A 22,909-nucleotide genomic window follows, 5' to 3' on the forward strand; every position below is an offset into this window, starting at 1 on the left:
TCGTCGAATTGTTTTGGTGTGGTATGATATGGTATGAGTACGGTATAGTATGGCATGGTATGGTATGGTATGGTATGGTATGGTATGGTATGGTATGGTATGGTATGGTATGGTATGGTATGGTATGGTATGGTATGGTATGGTATGGTATGGTATGGTATGGTATGGTATGGTATGGTATGGTATGGTATGGTATGGTATGGTATGGTATGGTATGGTATGGTATGGAGTTGGAGTTGGAGTTGGAGTTGGAGTTTATTTTCTTTCTTTCTTTTACAAGAAAGGGGAAGCCAAGGCAAAAGGCGGCAAGCCTGACTGGGCCTTGGCTCCCAAAACAGATAACAACAGACAGCAGCACACACCTCTAGTGTATACAAAATTAAAAAAAAAAAACATTATGCAACACTTATATACGATATGTAAAATATATGCATACATGCAGTATTCATTGGATATATACAAATCAACAGATCACGCTGTCAATAACATAAATATTTACACTAAAAGCAAAAAATATTTACACAAAAAAGATTACATATGAGAAAAATACAGTTACTACCACCATTGCAATTATAGGGGATATTCATTTAAATATTGTTTTAAGTTCTTTTTAAATACCCTAGGTGCCAATGAAAATTCCACATTTGGTGTGTTGTTGATTAGGGATGGCACCTGAAAAGTTAATTTCTGTTTTCCATAGTTGGTTCGGGTAATAGGTACAAGTTTTTTTCGTGTTCGCAGGTCATAAGTTACTGCAGATCTATCAGGTAGAGTAGTATACAGCCTATTATGGTGAATATACTGCAGAAGACGAAAGTAGTAAATCTGACTGGCGGCTAATATGGCATATTTTTTAAATAAGGGTTCTGTAGGCAAGTCGCGCGGTATACCGTAAAAACCTTCAATAGCTCGAAGAGCTTTTTTTTGAAGAACAAGCAACTTATTAATATTTGTAGAAGTTGTGGTTCCCCATATGAGAATACAGTATGTTAGTTTGGAATAAAAAAGAGCATAATAAATTGAAATTTTTAACCAAACGGGTACCAAATTAGAAATTCTGTAAAGACATCCTACAATTCTACTCAAGTATTTTACTAAATTTAAAATGTGCGTATTCCATGAAAGGTTTTCATTGAACCAAACGCCTAGAAACTTGTGATTCGTAACTTGCTTTATAACGTTGCTGTTATATTTAATTACTATACTACATTGAAGAGTGGTGTTGATTGGCCTAAATATAATGTAGGTAGTCTTATTAAGATTCAAACTGAGTTTATTTGCCGTCAACCAAATCTCTAAATTGTTTAAATATTCATTGACCGTAGTTTCTAATTTAGACAAGGCACAGTCGGTAAAAAAAATATTGGTATCATCCGCGTACATGATCAAATCAGGTGAGTTAGGAATATTTGTGATATCATTAATATACACTATAAATAACAATGGTCCCAAAATTGATCCTTGGGGAACACCTTGCCGTATAACCATGTTAGTAGAGCAGCAGTTATTAACTCGTACAAACTGTAGCCTGTTCCACAGATAACTTCTTAATAAATCTAGTGGCACACCACGGACTCCATAATCAGCCAATTTACTTAATAAAATATCATGTTGTACACAATCAAATGCTTTTCGAAAATCCAGGAATAAGCCAAGGGTATATTTCCGACATTCAATGTTATCAATTATTTTTTCTTTTATGGTTAACAATGCTTGTTCAGCGCACCTTTGCTTCACAAACCCATACTGAGAGCTGGTTATAATGCTGTATTTGTGAAAGAACTTTTCGAGCCTAGTATTGATTACTCCCTCGAACACTTTGGATAATACGGGCAATATGGAAATTGGACGATAATTAGAAATTTCATTCTTATTTCCACCTTTATGTACCGGGCATACTCTAGCTATCTTTAACTGATTAGGGAACGTTCCAGTTTGAAGCATTAGGTTAATGATATACGTCAGGACATCACATATAAGCATCGATACGTGTTTTAGTGGCGATGCTTTGATATCATCATGCCCTGCCGATGCGTTATCTTTCAAGTTTTTAATTAAATCATTGACTTCTTTTGTAGTTGCAGAATAAAAGTTAACAGAATTTGGTAATGGATTAATTAAATTTGAGTACGTTGTACATGAGACTGGATTATTGAAAGCTGCGCTGCCGACGTTAACAAAGAACTCATTCATAGCTGTGGCTAAGTCGGTGCCAGCCATTATCCCATTACTGGTAGTTACTTCTAAGTAATCGGAGCGCGTTTTTCTATTGAGTAAATTATTTACTTGATGCCACAATTTTCTTGCATCATTACGCAGCTGTGAAAAGCGATCAACATAGTAAATGGATTTGGCACTTTTTAGCTCCTTATTTAATTTATTCCTGTATTTCTTGTATTCAGTAAAAATATCAGCATTTTTAGTCTCAATAATCTATGGTACCATACCATGGTATGGTATGGTATGGCATATGGCATGGCAGGGCATGGGATGGTATGGAATGGGATGGTTTGGGATGACATGGCATGGTATACGGTATGATATGGCATCGTATGGTATGAGATGGCACAGTAATATGGTATGGTATGGTATGGTATGGTATGGTATGGTATGGTATGGTATGGTATGGTATGGTATGGTATGGTATGGTATGGTATGGTATGGTATGGTATGGTATGGTATGGTATGGTATGGTATGGTATGGTATGGTATGGCATCGTATGGCACGGTAGGGTATAGGGCATGGCGTGGTGGAGTATCATTTGACATGGTATGATATGATATTTGATATAGCAGGGTATAATATGGCGTGGTATGCTATCGTATAATATGTCGAGGCATGTGTCATTTTCTTTGGCCAACACATGAACGCTGTTTTTCATCCCAACAAATAAAAGCGCCATCGTTTACGAAAAAACAAAATCGCTTTAAAATTCAGGAAAACAAATGAAAAAAAAAAACTGCTAGCCGCACGACGAAAACGGTTTGCGGGCCTACTTCTACCGTGACTGAACAAAGAGCGCATGTGTTTTGCCCGGCACACCCCTTCACTCAGACCTCGAAAACAAACTGGCATAAATCTCTATCGCGTGGGCTCGCCTCATTGCCTACGGCCACTGGTCGGGTGGTTACTCGTCCGCGCCGCGGCCTTGTACGCATGCAATGTCTGCGAGGAAAGTCAATGCACAAGTACAATGAGAATACAAATAGCACGCGCTCAGCAAGCAGCACATTATGAACCGGCCCGACATTTGAACACCGCATTATCTCGCCCGCTAAAGCGTACGCGTATGTACTTTAGAACTTGTGCTGTGGACACAGACTAGCTCGCATGGTCGACTTCTTTGTGTATAAAAAAGAAGACGACGCATAACAAATGAAAAGCCGGGCGCTGAGCATAATTCTTCGGCGGTGGGAAAAAAAGCGACGGGTGATCGTTTATCCGTTCGAAGAAAAGGTGCTCGTACAAACGCTACGCGCATCTTCAAGCTCAAGGCCTATTATCAATCCGAACACAGTGCAAACTATGTGATGATGCTTTTCAATAAGGGCGACGGGCAAGCCCCATAAGATATCCGATTCAGTTCAAATGACTAGCCCTGTATGTTTTTACGTTGAAGCTTGCTTCAGTACAATATCTAGCTGCGTGGACAGACGATATCGGAGCTTTGTTGAACATAGCATTTGATTTATTTGGCCAACACGTCGCGGTTTCTAAACGCTTTAGTGGCAAAAATGCATGGTAAGTACATTATAAAATGTCATTAAACCGCTAGACACGGCGTGTTTGGTTTTCGCTTTGAGATAGCACCGTTACGTCAATTTTGCTTGTTTGGTACACAAAAGAAGAAATAGATGCGGCTGTTTCGAAAGCACCCCAGCTTGTACCCGAATGCCAATGACCCCGACACTCGGCGCGCCATATTGTTTTCACCGTTACTGAACATGTGCAAGCAAGATAGTTGCCTCGTTTAGGCAATACATTTCTGATGTGGTGTGAAGGGACGCGAACTTAAAAACCGAAACGATTTCTGAACGAGAAATATGTTGTCAATTGCACGTTGTTTGTGCCAAAATGGGCAGCAAATTTGTATACGATAAAATCAGACTGAATATTTAGTGCGAGGAACATATAGCCGTGTTTATTGACACTGTGTTCCACCAGTTATATGCCATCTCGTCTACAAAGAATCATCGTGAACGTGAGTTTGCTTCATTATTCATTGTCGCCTCAGCTTACTTACTGATGGATCTTGCTAAGTGCCGTCGTGATCGAATTTGTGCAAAACGCATGTTGGTTTTTACATCAATCATACTAGGGCAGCAGAGAAAGCCTAGGTTAGCCAGCCCTTGGTCGAGGAGAGACCTTAGCACGAACAATATTTTAAACCGGGGACCCTCGCATATTCCGGTACACTGAACGTCCCTTTATAAGGCTGCGCACAGGAAGACCGTTGTTTCTACCTGTGGCAAAGCGCAGAAATTTTGAGCAACAAACGATATATGCTGACGAATGCATATATTTTTGCCTGCCGCAGGAACGTGACGAGCCGACTGGCTTTGAATCATTAAAAGTCACCAAGATACATTAAAAATATATTATATACCCGGTCATGAAACTTTAGGAATCTTTGCAGAGCTGACATGCGTCGATAACAAATAGCAGGTAGCATTTCAGAACAAGCTGCAGTCTGCAGCAGCTTGACGAGCCGACTGTTCTCAAAAGATGATTAAAACAGCAAGATGCGCTGATAAATCTATTACTGTCCACACATGAAACATTTAGCAGTTTTGCAAGGGAAAACAAGTTGCTATAACATATCGTAGGTCACATGAAAAGCAACATGCTGCTATTGGCAGCTACATATGCGGCCCTGCCGACACAGTAACCAACCCTTACGGTAAGCAGCCAACAAGGCGGCCAGAGTTCGAATAACAGGCGCGCACACGAGCGGTGCCTCCCAATTACTGTTCGTAAAAGTAGGTACTGCAAAGGGCAATGCGCCACCTGAACGCACCTGGGGTTATAAAAACTACGGAAAAGGGTATCTACACAGGATTTTGTTCTGCCTGCAGGACTCCCTGTTGTTCCCGCTTCCGACAGGCGGCGCAAGGCATCGAGACCATCAGAGCGCGCACACTGAATGCCAGAGAGGAGGAAGCAATTTCGGCGTATAAAAAGAGGAAAGTTACAGTCAGTGCTGGTACAACGTGCACGACAGCTGAAGATCATCCATGGAGGTGTCTGGTTCCGTGGCACTTGTCACCGGCGGCAGCGGCCACTTCGGGAGGGCAGTGGCAAAGCACCTGCTCGATCGAGGAGCTAAGGTGAGCAGCAGAGAGATTCTTGATCGTCTTTCAAGGCGCTTTCATAATTGTTATGCAGTTTTGTGAATTAAGAGAGAGCGAATTCAAAAGCTACTGTGTGACTTGCTTTACCGTAAAGGCACTACGTTGGTAAGTTGTGCTTTTAGCATCTCCCTTGTACACTAAAAAAGTTATAGCGCAAAAAAGACAACCACACACAGACAGGGTGACGACGCACAACACACTGTCTGTGTGTGGTCTTTTTTGCGCTATAACTTTTTCGTCTACAATTTTGCACCAATTCGCCCAGAAATAAGTTATGTTGAAGCATGTACCTCGATAGAACTCTTCGTTTGTCACACCAGCATGGACGCAAAAAAGAGAAACAGGAAACCAGTTTGTATGCTTGCCTGTTGAGCAGATGTAGATTCACTGTTTGGGGAAAAAAGTAATAATGAAATGTGAGACCGTGACACGAAAAATAAAAAGTGAATGGGTGAGAGTGAAGCTTAATGTTTAATGCAAGACAGAATTGCTACTATTGTACGGAAGCTGTTTCTCACAAGCACATCATGTCAAAGTTATCCAGTTATCCATCATGTCAAAGTTATCCAAAGTTATCTGAATTCATGTGTCGGACGGCACGAAAGCGACATGTGATGTCAAAAATTATACATAAATATATCTGCAATATTGATACGGTTACCACCTCATGACAGCAACACTTGTCACTCTTTATATAAGTTTCCACTTTATCCAGTGGTGCATACCGGAAAAAAAATCTAAATCAGCAAAATTAAATATTACCTGGCAAAAGTTCATTCAAATAAGTATAGCGAACGAAATTCGGAAAATAAAATCGCAAGTGTCAATGAACTCAGCGAGATGAGATGTAGAACGGAAAGAAGTAAAGCTGAAACGACATTATTAAAAAAAAGTGTTGAAGTCAACAAAAAGCTTCAACAAACAGCTTTTCGGCATTCCGGCAGTAGAGTTTATTCAGCTGAGCAAACGCACATAGCGCTGCGTAGGCATGGCTGAGACCGGAAGTGATAAAACAGAGCTTTTCAAACACGCGACCATTTCCTTACCATGAGGAAAATGATTCTTTGTTATATTTTAAACTTTGTTACCTTTTTTTTGCAATGTTTTCAGGCTTGATATCCTAAACAACATACAAAATAAAAGCTACAAACGCACATTATAGCCAAATAAGTTTTCCATCAAAATATGTTTTGAAACTGAAAATTTCAATTGTGAAATACAAGATTTCACAAAAACAATAGAGCAGAACTTGTAAAACTGAGCTTGCATTTGAAAAGAAATAAGTTGTAATTTTCCTGGAAGATACAAAATGTATGACCTCTTATAAGACATTCTCGGTGAAAAAAAAAGAAAAGTTCAGTGTTGAATAACATTATTGGCACATAATAATAATAATATTATTAATAATAATAATAATAATAATAATAATAATAATAATAATAATAATAATAATAATAATAATAATAATAATAATAATAATAATAATAATGATGATGATGATGATAATAATAATAATAATAATAATAATAATAATAATGTGAAAGAAGGCTTGGTTGAGACGGCAAGGTCGTGACGGCAAGGTCGTGACGGCAAGGCCAGCGATGCCTTGTCTAGCGTTTTACTCCGATGACAAAACCCAGGCGCGTGCCGGAGCCGGCGCCGCGGGACGATGATGATGGTATGTACAAATGAAAGAGGAAGATCATGACATGTAAAAATTAAAGAACGTCCACGGAAGGTTCATAATAATAATAATATTAATAATAATAATAATAATATTATTAATAATAATAATAGTTTCTTTCTGGAAGATACAAAATATATGACATCCTATTAGACACTGCAGTTGCAGAAACAAACATATACTCGCCAAAATGTTTTCTTGACTCTCTGCAGCACAATTCTTAGCCGATCCCCCTGTGTGGGTATGTGCCATCAATTTAGAGGATAGCAACAACAACAACTCGGTTCCTCAAACTCTAAATAAACACCTTGTTACGTAATCAGTAGGCAACAATATGAATGTTATTCGTCTTCCGAGAGGACTTGGGGTGGCGATATTTCGTCTTTCCTTCTTTTTAGCTCTTAACAGCTCAGTTTAAAGTAAATACCGGAATCTTTTTTTTTTTTTTTTTTTACTGCAGAATGCTGTAATGTTTCGAAAAAGATCAACAATTTGTCCTCATTTTCTCGTCAACACTCATCAGAAATTACGCGAGAACACCGCCGCCTGGGCTGTGGATCTCATTATGAAATCATCATCATCAGCCTGATTATACCCACTGCAGGGTGAAGGCCTCACCCATATTTCTCCACTTAACCCGGTTCTGTGCTACTGCATCCACTTGACCCCTGCGAACTTCTTAATCTCATCCGCCCACCTAACTTTCTGCCGCCCCCTGCTACGCTTTCCTTCCCTTGGAATCCAGTTTGATACCCTCAGCGACCATCGGTTATCCTCTCTTCGCACTACATGTCCTGCCCATGTCCATTTCTTCTTCTTAATTTCCACTAGAATGTCGGTAACTTGAGTTATTTCTCTGACCCACTCTGCACGCTTTCTATCTCTTAATGTTACCCCTACCATTTTTCGTTCCATAGCCCTCTGGGTTGTCCTCAACTTAAGTAGAACTCTCTTGGTTAGCCTCCACGTTTCAGCCCCATAGGTGAGTACAGGCAAGATGCAACTGTTGTATACTTTCCTCTTGAGCGATACCGGTAAGCTGCTAGTCATAATCTGCGAGTGCTTGCCAAATGCGCTCCATCCCAATCTTATTCTTCTTGTTATTTCCTTTTCGTGGTCCGGATCTGCGGTTACTACCTGCCCTAAGTAGACATATTCGCCTACTACTTCCAGTAATTCGTTACCTAATGTAAACTGCTGTTCCTTCCCGAGGCTATTGAACATTACCTTAGTCTTCTGCAAATGGATTTTCAAGCCTACCTTTCTACTTTTTCTGTCTAGATCATCAATCATTATTTGCAGTTCATCCCCCGAGTTGCTTAGCAAGGCAATGTCATCAGCAAATCGCAGATTACTGAGGTATTCTCCATCTACCCTTATCCCTAACTGCTCCCATTCCAAGTCTCTAAATACTTCCTCTAAACAAGCTGTGAATAGTACTGGGGAGATTGTGTCTCCTTGCCTAACACCTTTCTTTATGGGGATTTTGTTGCTTTCTTTATGCAGAGCTATGGTTGCTGTGCAGCCACTATATATATCTTCCAGCACTTTCACATACGGCTCGTCTACCCCCTGATTTCGCAATGCCTGCATCACCGCCGAGGTTTCAACTGAGTCAAATGCTTTTTCGTAATCAATGAATGCTATGTATAGGGGCTGGTTATATTCCGAGCATTTTTCTATCCCCTGATTGATGGTATGGATATGATCGATAGTAGAGTACCGTTTCCGAAACCCTGCTTAATCCTTTGCTTGATAGCATTATGAAATAGAGTGCAGAAATGACTCGCAGGCGTTCAGAACACGCAGTAAGTTAGCGCTTCGTCATCTTTCATCGCGTCTCAGTTGGGAGTTCTTGCAAACCCAGGTCGCCATTGCCGATTACGACAAGGAAACCGGCAGGGACATCGAGAAGCAATTGCGCCAGAATTACGGGGACAGCAATGCCGCTTTCATCGAATGCGACGTTACTAACGACCAGGTCTTTGAACGTAAGTCTTTATGGCCACTTGGTACGCAATTAAGGCAAATCACCACCTTGTTTATAGTGCTGCACTCACATCGCACGGAATATTTAGCGCCAGGGCTCATCAGAGACCACCGAAAATAAAATGAAGACGTATTTGCGCAATGTCAGACGATTGAGTGACCGGCCAAGCTTTAAAAAAAAAAACATTTAGTTTGACCTTATCAGAAATCATTTATGAAAATATTGCAAAAAAATTGTATACCCGGGCCTTAAGGAAGCAGTTGTTTAATTTTACAGCGATCGCGCTAAGGCCAAGCTTTTCTACGGTCGTGCACAAAATTCTTTACAAATTCATAGAAAAAAAAAAGAATATAGCGATACTAAATTGCAGATGTTTTTCAAAATCTCACCCTGAGAATAGATGAATTGTTCTTTTTATCTAAGATGTGCATGACAAGATTATCAGTAAAATAAATGGCATTAGCACAGGCGTAAAAATCTTTATAACAGAGATGATTAGAGTATGTGCTTCTGCGCTCACTACATCAAAAAAATTCGGCGCGCATTAAAGATCCGCTTTTGAGGGTATATGACGCGAAAGCGTTAACGGGCCCAGTTTGTCATCTTCCCTTCCGAATCCCCTTTGGCGTATACATACGATTTACGTAATACTCGCGTAGTCAAGAATATATCAGTGAGTCTCTATTATCCACAAATAATCGGTATACAGTAGTCAGCTACTACATTATGTGATAGACCACCCGACATAAACACAAAGTGACGCTCCAACCATGAGCGTGGCTGTGTGATTTAAAGGCTGCGTGCCAGCAGTGAATCACGTGACCATTTAAGATATAATCTGACGCAATACTTAAACTCCGCCTTTATAGGTATCAAGCGACAGTATTCATGGATCCTGTCTGCGGGTCCTCTAATGGATCCCCGTTTGCGTGAATGCGTTTCTACTGGTTCAATTACTGATCCTGTAACTAGCACATACTCTTCATCATTATTCAGTGGTAAGCCATCACCGTTTAGTTTAACCCCGCTACATACTTTTTAAGTAAGTAGGTACTTACTATTTTTTGCAAAAGTGCTCTTTTTTAGAATTGCTCACTTATATATATATATATATTTTTTTGCTTTCCTTTTTCTTTTACGTCGGCAGAGGTGTTCATCGAGACAATAAATAAGTTTGGCAAGCTGGACATCGTCGTTAACAGCGCGGGTGTACCGGAACTACCAGACTGGAAGAAAGTGTTCGCGGTCGACGCGGTGTGTATCGAACACGTTACGCTGTGACAGGCACTATGACGAATCATGCTCGCGTTATTTCTTTCTGTTTCTCTGCCCTCAGATGGCCGTATACCAGGGCACACTGCTCGGCATGAAATTCATGGACAAGAGCTGTGGCTGGAATGGAGGCCACGTCGTTAACGTCGCCTCTATCACAGGCAAGCTTACAACGCTCATTTAGAACAGTGTGGAGTCGCGCCCACGTCCATGCCGAGGGCTCCTCGCCTTCTTTCTTCCTCCTATGCCCGCTGACGCATTTGTTTGAGCCCATTCTGAATTTTTTTTTTCCTGGTGTTTCTATTGCATTCGTTCCTTGTTTGCGCTGATCTCACGTGGGCATATTCATCATCGGTGAAGATGCGTCAATATCAGACAAAAGACAATGTTATTATAAGCTTCCCATATTAGCTGCGGTGAAAACTTACTAAAGCGTGTTTGATACTGAAGCGGCTCAAACGCATGGGCATTTGCATAGTGCCCTAGCTAGGAATTCGGGCACAATGTTTGTCTGTCTCATAGTTTATGCAGATTTTTATACTCATAAACTATTTAAAATGTACAATATTATGTCAGTTACTAAAGCTTGCGACTATCGACTCTGTAAGTCACTTAAACAAGATCTCATAAATGACTTTAAATTTCAGCAGACGCTAGCTCAACGCGAACGACAGAACATGCGTTACACGCAAAAATGAACAATGGAAGGTACACACATGCAGAACAAACTGTGGTCTCCGATTACACAACATACTGCCACGAACATTAAACGATCTGTATACAAAACATATTAAACTTGAATCTATCGCATATAAAGAGCTTAGAAAACATTTTTGTCTATTTAGAGGTGTGCATTATTTTCCTATGCTGGAAGTCTGCACTAGTGTTGTCTTAGTTTTTTTTTTTTTTTCTCGTTCCATTTTCCTCCCCCTGTGAAGATTGTCGTCTGCTGAAAAGTTATGTTAATTTTAGTGTGTATGTTTTGAGATTGTATATTTTCTGCACTGCCGATGTGAAGCGGTCATTGTTATTGTTTTGGGGGCCTGCAGCCTTGTCAAGTTGTCATTACGACAACTTTTTCTGCGGTGCTCCCTCTTCCTATGTACACATTGGGTGTAAATAACCATTATTATTATTATTATTATTATTATTATTATTATTATTATTATTATTATTATTATTATTATTATTATTATTATTATTATTATTATTATTATTATTATTATTATTATTATTATTATTATTATTATTATTAAAACTCGCTCTGTTCATTTACATTGGATGTTCGTAGCGTTGTATTCTAAATAGTACTTTATCACATATAACTCCCACTTTCTAGCCTTAAATTGTATTTACTTCACTTTTTGCTTTTTCTCCTGTTCAATGCTGTCTGTATCTTGAACTACTTTTTATCCGTTTCTTGCTTATATTTCAACTTTAAACTTTATATTCGAATCTTACTGTCCCTTGTTCAATTTTACTTCTTTATTGTATTATTCTGTATTTCTAGCCTGTGTTTTAAGTACCATGCACTTGTTGCGCCTGGAATGGTTGTTTATTTTATGTATATTTCTATATTACTATAATCAATGTCAGTTATCTGTTTTTTTTTTCTCTTCTACCTACCGTTCTTTTTTTTTTTTCTTTATTTCCTGGTGTGCTAAAAAATTCTCTCACTGTGTATATAAGTGATGATACTCATTGTCTGCTTAATTTTCGTGATACTTTTCGTCTCAGTTTCATTTCATGTATTATTTATTTCTTTTTTTTGTGTTCTCTCTGTGTGTGTAAACATGTTTGTGCTTTTTCATTTTTTTTTTTTGTGCTGCAGCACAAAGACCACATGGTTGTTCCTGCGCACATTAAATAAAGATTGATTGATTGATTGATTGATTATCATCATCATCATCATTATGTGCATTTTTTTTTTAATGGTACAACAAATTCCTTAAGTTGGAGTAAAAAACCGTAATAGTAATGGCAAGGCGATACATAAGGACAGAGAAACCTTATACTCGTATATCCATCATCCTTTCTCACTTCCTCCTCGATGCGCAACAAGGGCAGGCTCGTCAGCTCAGCTTTCCTGAGCGTCATAGGCGAGGCACCCAGGACATCAGCAGCTCGCATCATCTGTCCGTAGCTAGTAACGAACGACGCCTCAGTGGGGACAGTTACTAGTGTTCATATGTGGGGTTTAACGCTTCGAATCTACGCACGTAGCATCAGGACGCCATAGAGGAGAGCTGCAAAGCATTTTACATCACGTAGGTTATTTAACGTGCGCTCACATCGCGCAACAAACGTGTACTTTGCAGGGAAACTGCGCTGGTTTTAGCATTCGGTAAGCTTCAAATGGTTGAATTTTTAAAGCTTGCAGTTTAAGCATGGAAAATGTCATGACAACAGTGACGTAAACGGCGAATATATCAACATTTCTAAATAAAATTCCTCGAAGCGTTGTTCATCATCCGATGACACACAGCAGGGTCGAACGCAGTAGAAATTAAAACGTTGTCGACCGTGGCGTCATTGTCAAGCTTCTTCAGTGCTTTAAGAAAAAATTCTAACATTTATTCCACGATTATGTCATGATTTTGAAAACGAGTGCATAATAAATTCTGCGTGCTTAGCCTACAATCTCTACAGCTTTGAATCCATAAATATGGCAGAATTCTCGCAAATTGATGTTTTCGCTCAATTCTCAAAAAGTGCTGCAATTGCCGCCTCCGTCGAAATGCGGCCACATCGGCCGAGATTGTATACTGCAAACTTAAGATCAACAGTGAGGCGCCGAAATAACAACGCAATCGCGAAGCGCATATTCTCATCTATAATGGGTGACAAAACTACAGAGGGTGATAGGGCCAGCGCTTACATGTTCATAATTTTGGCCTATACTCTGAAGATCCCCAGCAAGATCATACTTGCAAAATGTTTTTTTGCGCTCTCGTCGACTTGCTTTGACTTCACTAGAAAATTGGTAACTTATATCAGCTATCTAAAATAGGAGGAGGAAGAGGAGGATAAGGGCAGTATTCATCTAGCTTACGGATATGTTTATATTTTGTTTTCATTCGTCTCGAATAGGTTTTATGTCCTGCCCACCCGTTCCGTCTTATGCCAGTGCGAAAGCCGCTGTCATCAGTTTCACAAGAGCTTTTGGGGTGAGTGGCTGTTGTTATGCTTTGTTAACTCGAGCTTTTTTTTTTTTTCTCTTAGGCGTTACTGTTTTCTTTCTTCTCTCTTGTATAGCTGGAAATACACACTGCTTACCGCGAAATGTACGCGAGGAGCACCGTTTAAACATCGATGCTAAATTTTGCCTTGACCCAACCATCGCAGGCGGAGACGTTACATTGTCCTAACTTTTAAAACTGCCGACGTAACGGCGTAAGCATACATATACCATTGCGTCTGAAGGGGAAGCAGTATATTTTTTCACGCATATGAAGGTATATGAAGGCTGGGCAATACAGCGATGCCAGTATAATGTAAGTAACGAATTAAAGGGGATTGGTAGAAGTCAAGGTCTATTTGTGTGCAGGGCATTCCAGGCTTAGTTGTCTACATAAAGAACTCAAATCATCTTTTTAAACTGTGCTAGGCCTAGAGATGATTCCTCTTTTTCAAGCGAGCGCAACACTCCATTTTGCAACTGTAATCCGTATCACCTTACCAACCTGATATTGTAAATAATCACTATGAAAATAGGGAGCATGCTAACACGCCATTCTGGATAGCAACAAGACAGCAGTGACTACAATGCTTCATTCACGGCTTCCGTCATCGCATGTACCTTTGAAAGAAAATGAAGCAGTTGAAATGTTCCTCAAGTATGTACCTAACAAATGATCTTTAGTTTAACCTTTACCTGTCATTAAGCAGAAAATTCAAGGGGAAATGAGGGGTTCGTTATGATACAATGAAAGAAACCAACTGTCGGCGAGACCAAAATAAAATCATTGTTGACTCATTTAATTTTACCTGTCATTGTAGCACTGTTTACAGCTTTTTTAAAAGTCTGTAGAAAACAATTCATGTTCCAAGCTGCAACGATAATACAGACCTCTAGTTTAGCGCTATAGCTTACTGGTAATGTCTACCGCGCGCCGTCAGCGGCTCACGCGTGACTGGCCCCTGCGTGGCGAATCCACCGGCATGATGATGCCGATGACAGAAAAGTGGCGCCATCTGTCGCGCTCAGGGCGATCTGCCCATGCATACACAAGCTCGCGTGGTTGCGGTAGACGGTAGCGGTAATCGCTAGCGCTAACCTATATAGAGAGCTTTAGAATAAGGGCACCTTATCGGTCAGGGGAATAGGATAATAGCAAGGCGCGAGTGCGCATGCCCAGAGTGACTACCATACCCCTCGCCTATTCATCACGGCGCTCCGCGCGTGCGCATTGTTATCCCGCTCTTACCTTATCCCCTAACCGGTTGGTTCCCCTAGTCTAACACTCCGCAATGTCTCGAATTATGTCACTGTCTTTTTGCTTCAAAGACTATTCTGAAAAAACTTGGGCCACACATCAGCTCTTTAATGGCTCCCACCCGCAGCTCCCCTTTCGGATACTTGTTATCGTGAATGTACTTTGCTATTCGCTTAATCACTATCCCCTTAATTTGTGGCTCTAAAATTTCGGGAATGCTATTTAACCTACTGTCACAGTCACAACAGTGTGTGACGTCGGAGCACGTGGCGGACCGGCGTTCCCCGCCATCTAAGGGCACGAGATCGTCCATAGCCCTCTTACCTACCTTACACCAGCCATTTGATGTGTAGATAGGAACCGGCATCACGCCTCTCTTCGATAGCATGAACACCGGAATGCCTTAAGTTCAGAATCTGCGCTCACCATTGAGTTTCATGAAGGAGAACACGTGCCTACTGCCATGGGGTGACGATGTTTGCAACAGGAAAAGAGCGCATGCAATCATGCACTTTTAAGGCCAAAGCCTTTCCAGGCTCATGGAACTAAATCGCCAAGTTGTGCACGAGATCTGTGCGCGAGGTTTGTCAACGCCTCCTTTAGGGCTTGGATAGGTGCGCGAGATTCCGCGAGATGTGTTCTCCTTGTCTAGCGTTCCTGCCAACTGCAATCCCTCATTTGAACGCGCGCCAAGGAATGCCACGCTACAGGAGCGATGGTGTACCGTCCACTCACACTTGCCGGAGAAAGTGTGACAGATACTGCGCATTTCCTTTCATGTAAACTAATTATTTGCAGCTCTGCAACAAACGCCGATAAGAGGCAAACGATGAGAGACAAATTACAGGAAAAGAAGAGTAGGCTCTCGCCATTCTGCTCTTAAAAGTCATCAAGAGACCCTGTAATTTCTTTTCCGGTTTGCTATTGTGCTCTTCATGGTCGTGACTCTCAATTTTTTTTGTCGATTGACTAAACTGTAGCAAGACTCAGAATGCCCAGGAAGTATATAGCTGATCTGACCATGAAGACGGCTGGAGTACCAAGGAAAGCGAATAAACCAAGAAAGCAAGCGAATTGTTTGACGTTTGAACGGACAGCACAAATTCTGTCTGAAACGGATTCGCCAACTTTGTTGGTGAAATTGGCGCTGCCTCGACGGCACACTTTCTTTTTTTTTTTTTTGTAAACGTAAGTAGGCTATGTGCCGAGGCCATGCTCGACATTCAGCGGCGGCAGCTGCCCGCGCGATCCGCTACAGCTTCAGTCCTGCACTGGCCATACCTTCCACTCGCTTCTGAACAAAGAAGATTGTATGTAGTCACACAACTGCTTTTAGCACATTGCCTGTGTTTGCGTTTTTCTGCATTTCATCCTAAAATGCCTGCATTGTAAAACGTTGCATGTTTCTGTTGCAAATTTGCATTCCGATGTATTGCACTTTTCAGATCTTTAGACACCTGACTTCATTGTTTTTGTTTCTTCTTATACTGCCGTTTTTGGCGAAGCCTTGAACACGGGCGTGAACCCCGTCAAGACCGCTTTGGGAATTTTTGTTCACTGCCCTCAGCATCTGTGGGGTTCTTCTCAGTATCTGTGAGGTTCTTCTCAGCATCTACGACGCACCACAGCATGTGGGCGAATCCAGTGAAAATCTAAAAATTTGGCCACAATGACTTCATCGAGTTTCTCTGCACTGCTGTGAGCCATGGAGGAGAAGCCTAAACTTTTCGTCCGTGATTGCGTCCATTTTAAGCGTTACCACGATTACGTCACCATTTCAAGTGCGAAACTACTTTGCAGGCTTTTCACACATTCTTCGTACATTCGATTCGTTGAACCTCATACAAATGTTAATAAGGCACCTCAGCCTTCCTTTAAACGCACGTATAAAAAAAATGCAGTTCAGCGTAACGCTCACAGAGGCAACCATAACATTCCAATATCGAAATATTTCCATTGCTCCATTTACCTCTGCAGGGCCCAGTTATTATCTTGAATTGCTCTAAAGTCCTCCGATTTATTTTTTCGAGGGTCCGCGGTTTACCGTGGTGTTCCCAACTTGACCTGAGCAACGTATGCTTTATCACCCGTTCTCACACATCGAATAGTTCAGGACAGTATTGTGTTGAAGCGACTAAAAATCAACCTAAAGAAAGCACTAAGTGGTGCACTTCACTTCTTGGATCTTCACTTTGCAAAAAAAAAAAATAATAATAAAAAAAAAATAAAAGCAAAATGCCTGTTTATTCGCGTTCCTATCGCGATTGCAATACCATTTCTGCCACATTGGAGTCCGCTTCGAACTGTTTTGAGCTACTGACCCTACGGGGCTGGGCTCGCCTGCTACCGGCGATTGTACCGTTGTAGGCAGCCGTTACACTCGCCACCGCTACACCACCCGCCGCGCCGCAACAGACGTTGTCGACGGCTGTTGCGACGCGCGTCTTTCGGTCTTCCTCTGCTTTTTCTTCCATTCTTCTCTATTTTCCTCTGTCCGCAAGAGGCAGAGGAGGTAGCCCAGCTACAGAGGTCTGTAATAGGCCCATGCATTTCCTTTTCCTTCTTCCTACAGTCTCAAAAACAACGACTGCTTTGCGAGTATCTGTTAGAGTAACATAATCTAAGGCTTTTGTAGAACTGAGGCAAAAGAAACTGTTTCTATTCATTTGCCACTTGCGTGCGGTGATTAGATTTTTTTCTTCCGTTCTTCCAGCTATTCCTGGAACTTCCTATTAACATATTATGCAAGTGTCAGCGATTCTTATTGAATATTTTTTTTTTCTATTACGCGTCACTTATCGCAAGTTTTCGCATGGCAAGGTTTTGCTATCGCGTATTAATGTTTTGATTATGCGCAGAGTGAGCAGCACTTCAAGCGCACGGGTGTCACCGTGAACTGCATATGCCCTGACGCCATGAAAACCCCACTGCTGAAAGGACTGCTCGACTCCTGCATCCAAGGCGGTCCCGAAGCCATCGCAGTCGCCGAGTACTTTAAGGAGAGCATACTCGAGTACGTGCTGGCGGTAGCATGTCTTTAGATAGCAGTCCTGAGTGGCCAGTTTAGTAACCTGAATTAAAAAAAATGCTAGAGGGTCGCTACATGCCCGATACCTTTTGCGAGCACCTTCAGATGTCAACAAAATCTTCGATGTCGGGTATCACAACTTCACTACGACCGTTGTCTTTTGTTGCTGTTGTTGTTTTGTGTGGATGACACTTCGAGAAGAGTCTTGCCTTGGGCAAGGTGGAAAGTTTCGTGTAACTAGAAAGATATGTCCGGAAAAAACAAGGACGCCGATTTAAAGTGGCTCGACCGAATCAAATGGAATGCACGAGAACTTCGCTTTTCGCTTCGGTTTCCATATCGGATCACCTTTAGCGTAGTCTTAATCTACCACACTATCTGAAAAACCGCTGTAACAAACCATTACGTATGAACGTGCCTACGTGGTCAAGGGGTAGCGTGTCTTTCTCGGGATCCGACTGTCCCGTGTGGTCTGATTTTCAGCTCGAAAGTACTGCCCGAGTTGGCACATCTTGCCACGACCAGCTTCAGTTAAACAGACAGATATATACCGGCGAACTCAATCATTGAGAACCCTAATTCAAGCTCACGAAAAAAATGTACAAGGTGAACGCCCGATAGAGTTCAATGAAGGTAAAATATGGAATTAACTGCCGATGGTGGTAAAAGCAGCCAGGAATTTTAAACTGACATAAAATTGCATTACAAATCTAATCAAATTCTGCCTAAGTATCATACTTAGTACAATACATTATTTTTTTATTTTGTATAACATACCCAATTTTGCGAGCCTCTTAAATTTCGATTAAAATTTATTACGCATTACTGTTTTCATACATGCGCTATTATTGTATTCACGTTGAGCGTATATCATCGTTAATTTTTTTGAGCCCTTCGTCCTTTGCAGCTGATAGTAATCTTTGCATTTGGAACGGCCACTAAGCCTTATGACCTAACGGTGCAAATAGGGTTTGCATACGTAAATCTGATTTTCGTCAATAAAGTTTCCTGAAAAAAAATATGTAAACAATGTCAGGAGCCATTGCTTAACAAAAGTTAACAGAAGCTTGCTAACTCACACCGCAATCACGTTCAACGTCACGCCTCTACATCGCATGTTCTAGATCATACATTTCAATGACGCCGAAAACGCACCACCGATGGGCGTCTCCGAAAGAGCGCATCTTGAATACGATTGCAGTGCGAAGCAATATCGCCAAAATGACGAAGCTATATATGCATCGAATATATGTGACGAATATAAGTTGAATGACGAATATATCTTGATCGAACAAGCAGTGCATTCGCTGCGTAACGTCGGGAGCAAGTTTGAACAGACGTGAAATTCTTTTTACTATTATTAACAAGTGACGTCATCCCAGAGTTCTATGTAGTCGGGGGCCATAAATATATGCCTATGGGTCTATATAATAATGGTGCCCTTATCCTGCATAGGTGTGGTTTTACAGTACTCGAGACAATTTTAAAATATCTTCATAGAACGTATTGTTTACAAATAATTTTGTAAATTTGCCCCTTGCCATAGTTTGCAGCCGGCTAGTGCGACACCTACACTTGCGTTCTCAACCATCCCTGTCTTACTAGGGGCGCGAGGAGTGAGCAACAAGATGAACATTTCTTGTCATAGTGAATTTATTGGAAAAAGGACTAGGTTTGCACCACTGCACATCCAAGTTGAGTCTGAAACTGTTTTCATTCTTTATTTTTCTTTTCTTCCAGCCCCGAGAAAACCGCACTAGGAGTTGTCAAGCTAATCGAAGAACGCATCAATGGCGCTGCTCTAATAGCACTCCGCACAGGCAAATTCGTCTATCACAAGTTTGAGATGTGAGCAGGTGCCCAAGTAGAAGTAGCAGCGAGTGAGAAAGCAGGCGCCCAACAAGCCTTATCATGAAAGGAGCTCCGCAAAACAACCGTAGACGAGAAGGGAACAGCGCAGGTGCGAGCTCACCACTGGATTTTGTTTGTAGAACGCACGCTTCACACCTTCATACTTACCTCCGTAATCTTATCATAAGCGAAATTCAAAACGTTGCTTCCTTTCCTATGCAAGGGAATAGATCGATCGCCTTCATTGCCATTTTTTTTCTTGTCTGTGAAAAAGAAAAATGCCTCGGCAAGTTCATGACTCGTGGCCCTGGCTTCTAAATTTTTGTCCACTGGTCTGCAAACGCTGGTACGTTTTACGTGAAGCCCTGGGGTATGTACTGGATTATTTCTCCTGTTTAGGAGAAAAACCTGGTTCTCAATAAGGAGTTCATTTATACAACTGCCCGCTTGAGAGTTTCTCACGTGTTCCTTCCTTAATGACGCGTGACCTTCCAACAGCGTGCTCTTCTGAATTAACTTACGTGGATTGGCCTTAATGCACGAGATTTCCGCATCCGTTACTTACCAGATGTCGGAACAGGAAACATGCTCCATAGCTGGAAAGATGAGCAAGACCTAATGGCCGGAAAATATTTGTTGTTTCTAAGTTAATTTTAGTGCGCACCAGTTAGAATTAAGGAACGGCAGGAAATTAGCATGGATATGTCATGTTAATGTCGCAGGCGCTTCACATGGTGAGGGCAATCAAGATAGAGAAAAAGAAGGTAGATGGAAAGTTGATGTTAAGTGTATTTCTGTGAAGAACTTCTGTTCTGCCAATAAAAAAATCGCGCAACCCTGATGCACGGTGAGTGGCCTCGTGACTCACCGTAGAAACAAAAAAAAACGAGTCAATATTGCGTTCTGCGTCATTTCCAATCGTGACGAGACCTTGGGCTGGTGATTATGCAAAGAGCACTCACTAAGCTGAGGTGCTCCCAGGAAACTAACATGATGTGTTGATGAGGACCGCAGCTCTGGTAAGAAAAAAAAAATGAAAGGTGAAATTCTAGAAGAATTGTAGAAATACATTCTCACGACTACGCCCTATCAAACGCATCATCATCATCATCATCAGCCTGATTATACTCACTGCAGTGTGAAGGCCTCTCCCATATTTCTCCACTTAACCCGGTTCTGTGCTAGCTGCATCCACTTGACCCCTGCGAACTTCTTAATCTCATCCGCCCACCTAACTTTCTGCCGCATATCACACGCATATTTCGCTCGAATGATCTGCAGCTCGAAAATGGATTTTTTGCATCGCCATGCAGGAAATATCGCTTACGTCATACGAGGATCAACTATTGTCGCAACAGAATACCAGATGGCGTCATAGACTCGTAAATCATAGTGGGCGATGATGTGGGTAAGTCTGTACAAATCTGCGCTGCCTTCAAGTCCTGGATATATGAGTGCAGCCACCTGTCCATGAAGTGTCGAACAAAGCAAACAGAAGTGTGCCGCGTGTGCGCAATTGTAACATTTCTGTAGAACCGCATTGCGCACACAAGCAGAGCATATTGAGATTTCTGTGGTAGCGCTGCAGAAAACCAAGCGTTCTAAATTAATTCGGAGCCCTCCTTTCTGGCGTGTCACAGGGTTCATGCGTATACTACTCAGCTTAAAAGCATCATATGGTACTGTCTTCATTTTCCTGAGCTCCTTTCTTAGTTCTACTCCTACAGGATGTTCAACAATGCATACTAACCGAATATAAAACCAAAACAGTACCTCTAACCATCCAATGACCCTGCAGTAAGCTCAGTACCAAGACATCGAAATTCCTCACGCGGCTTGTTAGAGTGACTCCCCAACGTGATGTTCGGACGTTCCCGTCTGGGTCATTCTGCCATATTCCAGGAGGGACCGACCTCCCGGGGTTGCATGGATGTCGAGGTGGCAAGGCTGAGAGAGACTTTGGTTGCATTCTCTTTTGTTTGTTGCCTAACGCGATCTTGCGCGCTTGCAGCCACGCCCCCTTCTTCCTCCTCCTTCTCTCCGGCTTCTCTCTGTCTTCAAGCTGCTGCCGCCGCCTGCCGCGCACCGCGAAAATATGCCGCTGCGTACTGGATTCCTAACGATCCCCCGCCGTGCGAAGATCCCGACGCCGTGCTTCTGTCTTTGCTGGAGACTCAGTTAATTCTGTGCACTGGTTAGAAGCAATTCGCGAAGAACGGCCGCTTTGCTGCAAAGGACGCCGTCTGACACACTGCCGCCTGCCTTACGGGCCACTAATTCACGATCTGGCAGCGTCCTTCTACAGAGATTATTATTGTCTGTCAGTTGGCCAAACCGCTGGACATTTTGGCCCAGACGGTTCGAAGGAGCTCCATTGAAGTTATCTTTAGCGCATAAGATTTCAGCAAAAAAAAAAAAGAAATATTGTTCAGTGCGCAAGTGGCTCTATAGCTGTGTACGGATATGGAAGCTTTGCGTAGGTTTGTGGAGAGCGAGAAATGAACAGAGGCAAAAAAATAATCGAATGAGCAAGTGATGAGTAACACGCAGTTAACTAATCATTGATTCCTAACTAATCAAGTTGGGCCAGGGTCGTCTGATTTCTCACTTGTCCGCGCACATATCTCGCGGTATGCAGCTGCTTCTAAGAACACATTTTGTTGCGTCGATTAAAGACGTGGAAACGCCAACCTTTGGCCATAGTGAATTTTCAGTGTCGAGCAGAGATAAGATGAGATTGCACTATTGCTAGATGCAAAACGTCCAAATTTAGTGTCCGTTCGTAGAGCGTCCATGTTTCCGCAATTGAACCCCCCAGTTAATCCAAACACTTTTCGCTGATCAGTGTCTAAGGTTTTCACATTTCACAAAACATCGCTTGGCTGCGGCAGCAGTATCCATTGAGTTCAGCACGAACACAGTGGGGAATACAAAACAGCAGCAGTGTTATTCTGCTTCGAGAACGCATTCCTTTGAGGATACAAATCTAAACTCTAATTTAGAGATAGGGTTTTGAGTACCGGCGCGACACATGGGTTATGAGCTACGCTGTAGAGGTAGGCTACATGTTGATTCAAACGCTGGCGTAATTGACAGGCACATCACATATCGCACGGAACGTATTTTGCGTTTCGCCTGCACCAAAGACAAAGTCACCGGTGCAGGGACTACATAGATAAGATAAAAATAGCAAGTTCTGGCATTTATTGCCCTAAAATAACGTGACATTTTTTCTACTGCCACGACTATGCTATAAAGAAATCCTAGTGTTAATTTCAAAACCTATTTTCTACAGA

At 41.8% G+C, this 22,909-nt stretch overlaps 1 protein-coding gene across 1 annotated transcript; it reads left to right on the forward strand.

Moving 5' to 3' along the window:
- Positions 1-5,096: 5,096 nt before the first annotated feature.
- On the forward strand, positions 5,097-20,444 carry LOC146172643 (15-hydroxyprostaglandin dehydrogenase [NAD(+)]-like). The gene is made up of 7 exons (XM_084583848.1): positions 5,097-5,328; positions 8,904-9,027; positions 10,174-10,280; positions 10,363-10,459; positions 13,389-13,465; positions 17,593-17,747; positions 19,503-20,444. The coding sequence occupies exons 1-7, from the start codon at positions 5,236-5,238 to the stop codon at positions 19,612-19,614; spliced, it is 765 nt and encodes a 254-aa protein (XP_084439974.1). The 5' UTR covers positions 5,097-5,235; the 3' UTR covers positions 19,615-20,444.
- Positions 20,445-22,909: the final 2,465 nt, after the last annotated feature.

Source organism: Amblyomma maculatum, chromosome 11 (assembly GCF_055883805.1).
Source record: "Amblyomma maculatum isolate TAMU_Amacu chromosome 11, ASM5588380v1, whole genome shotgun sequence".
In the NCBI taxonomy this organism is placed as follows: domain Eukaryota; kingdom Metazoa; phylum Arthropoda; class Arachnida; order Ixodida; family Ixodidae; genus Amblyomma; species Amblyomma maculatum.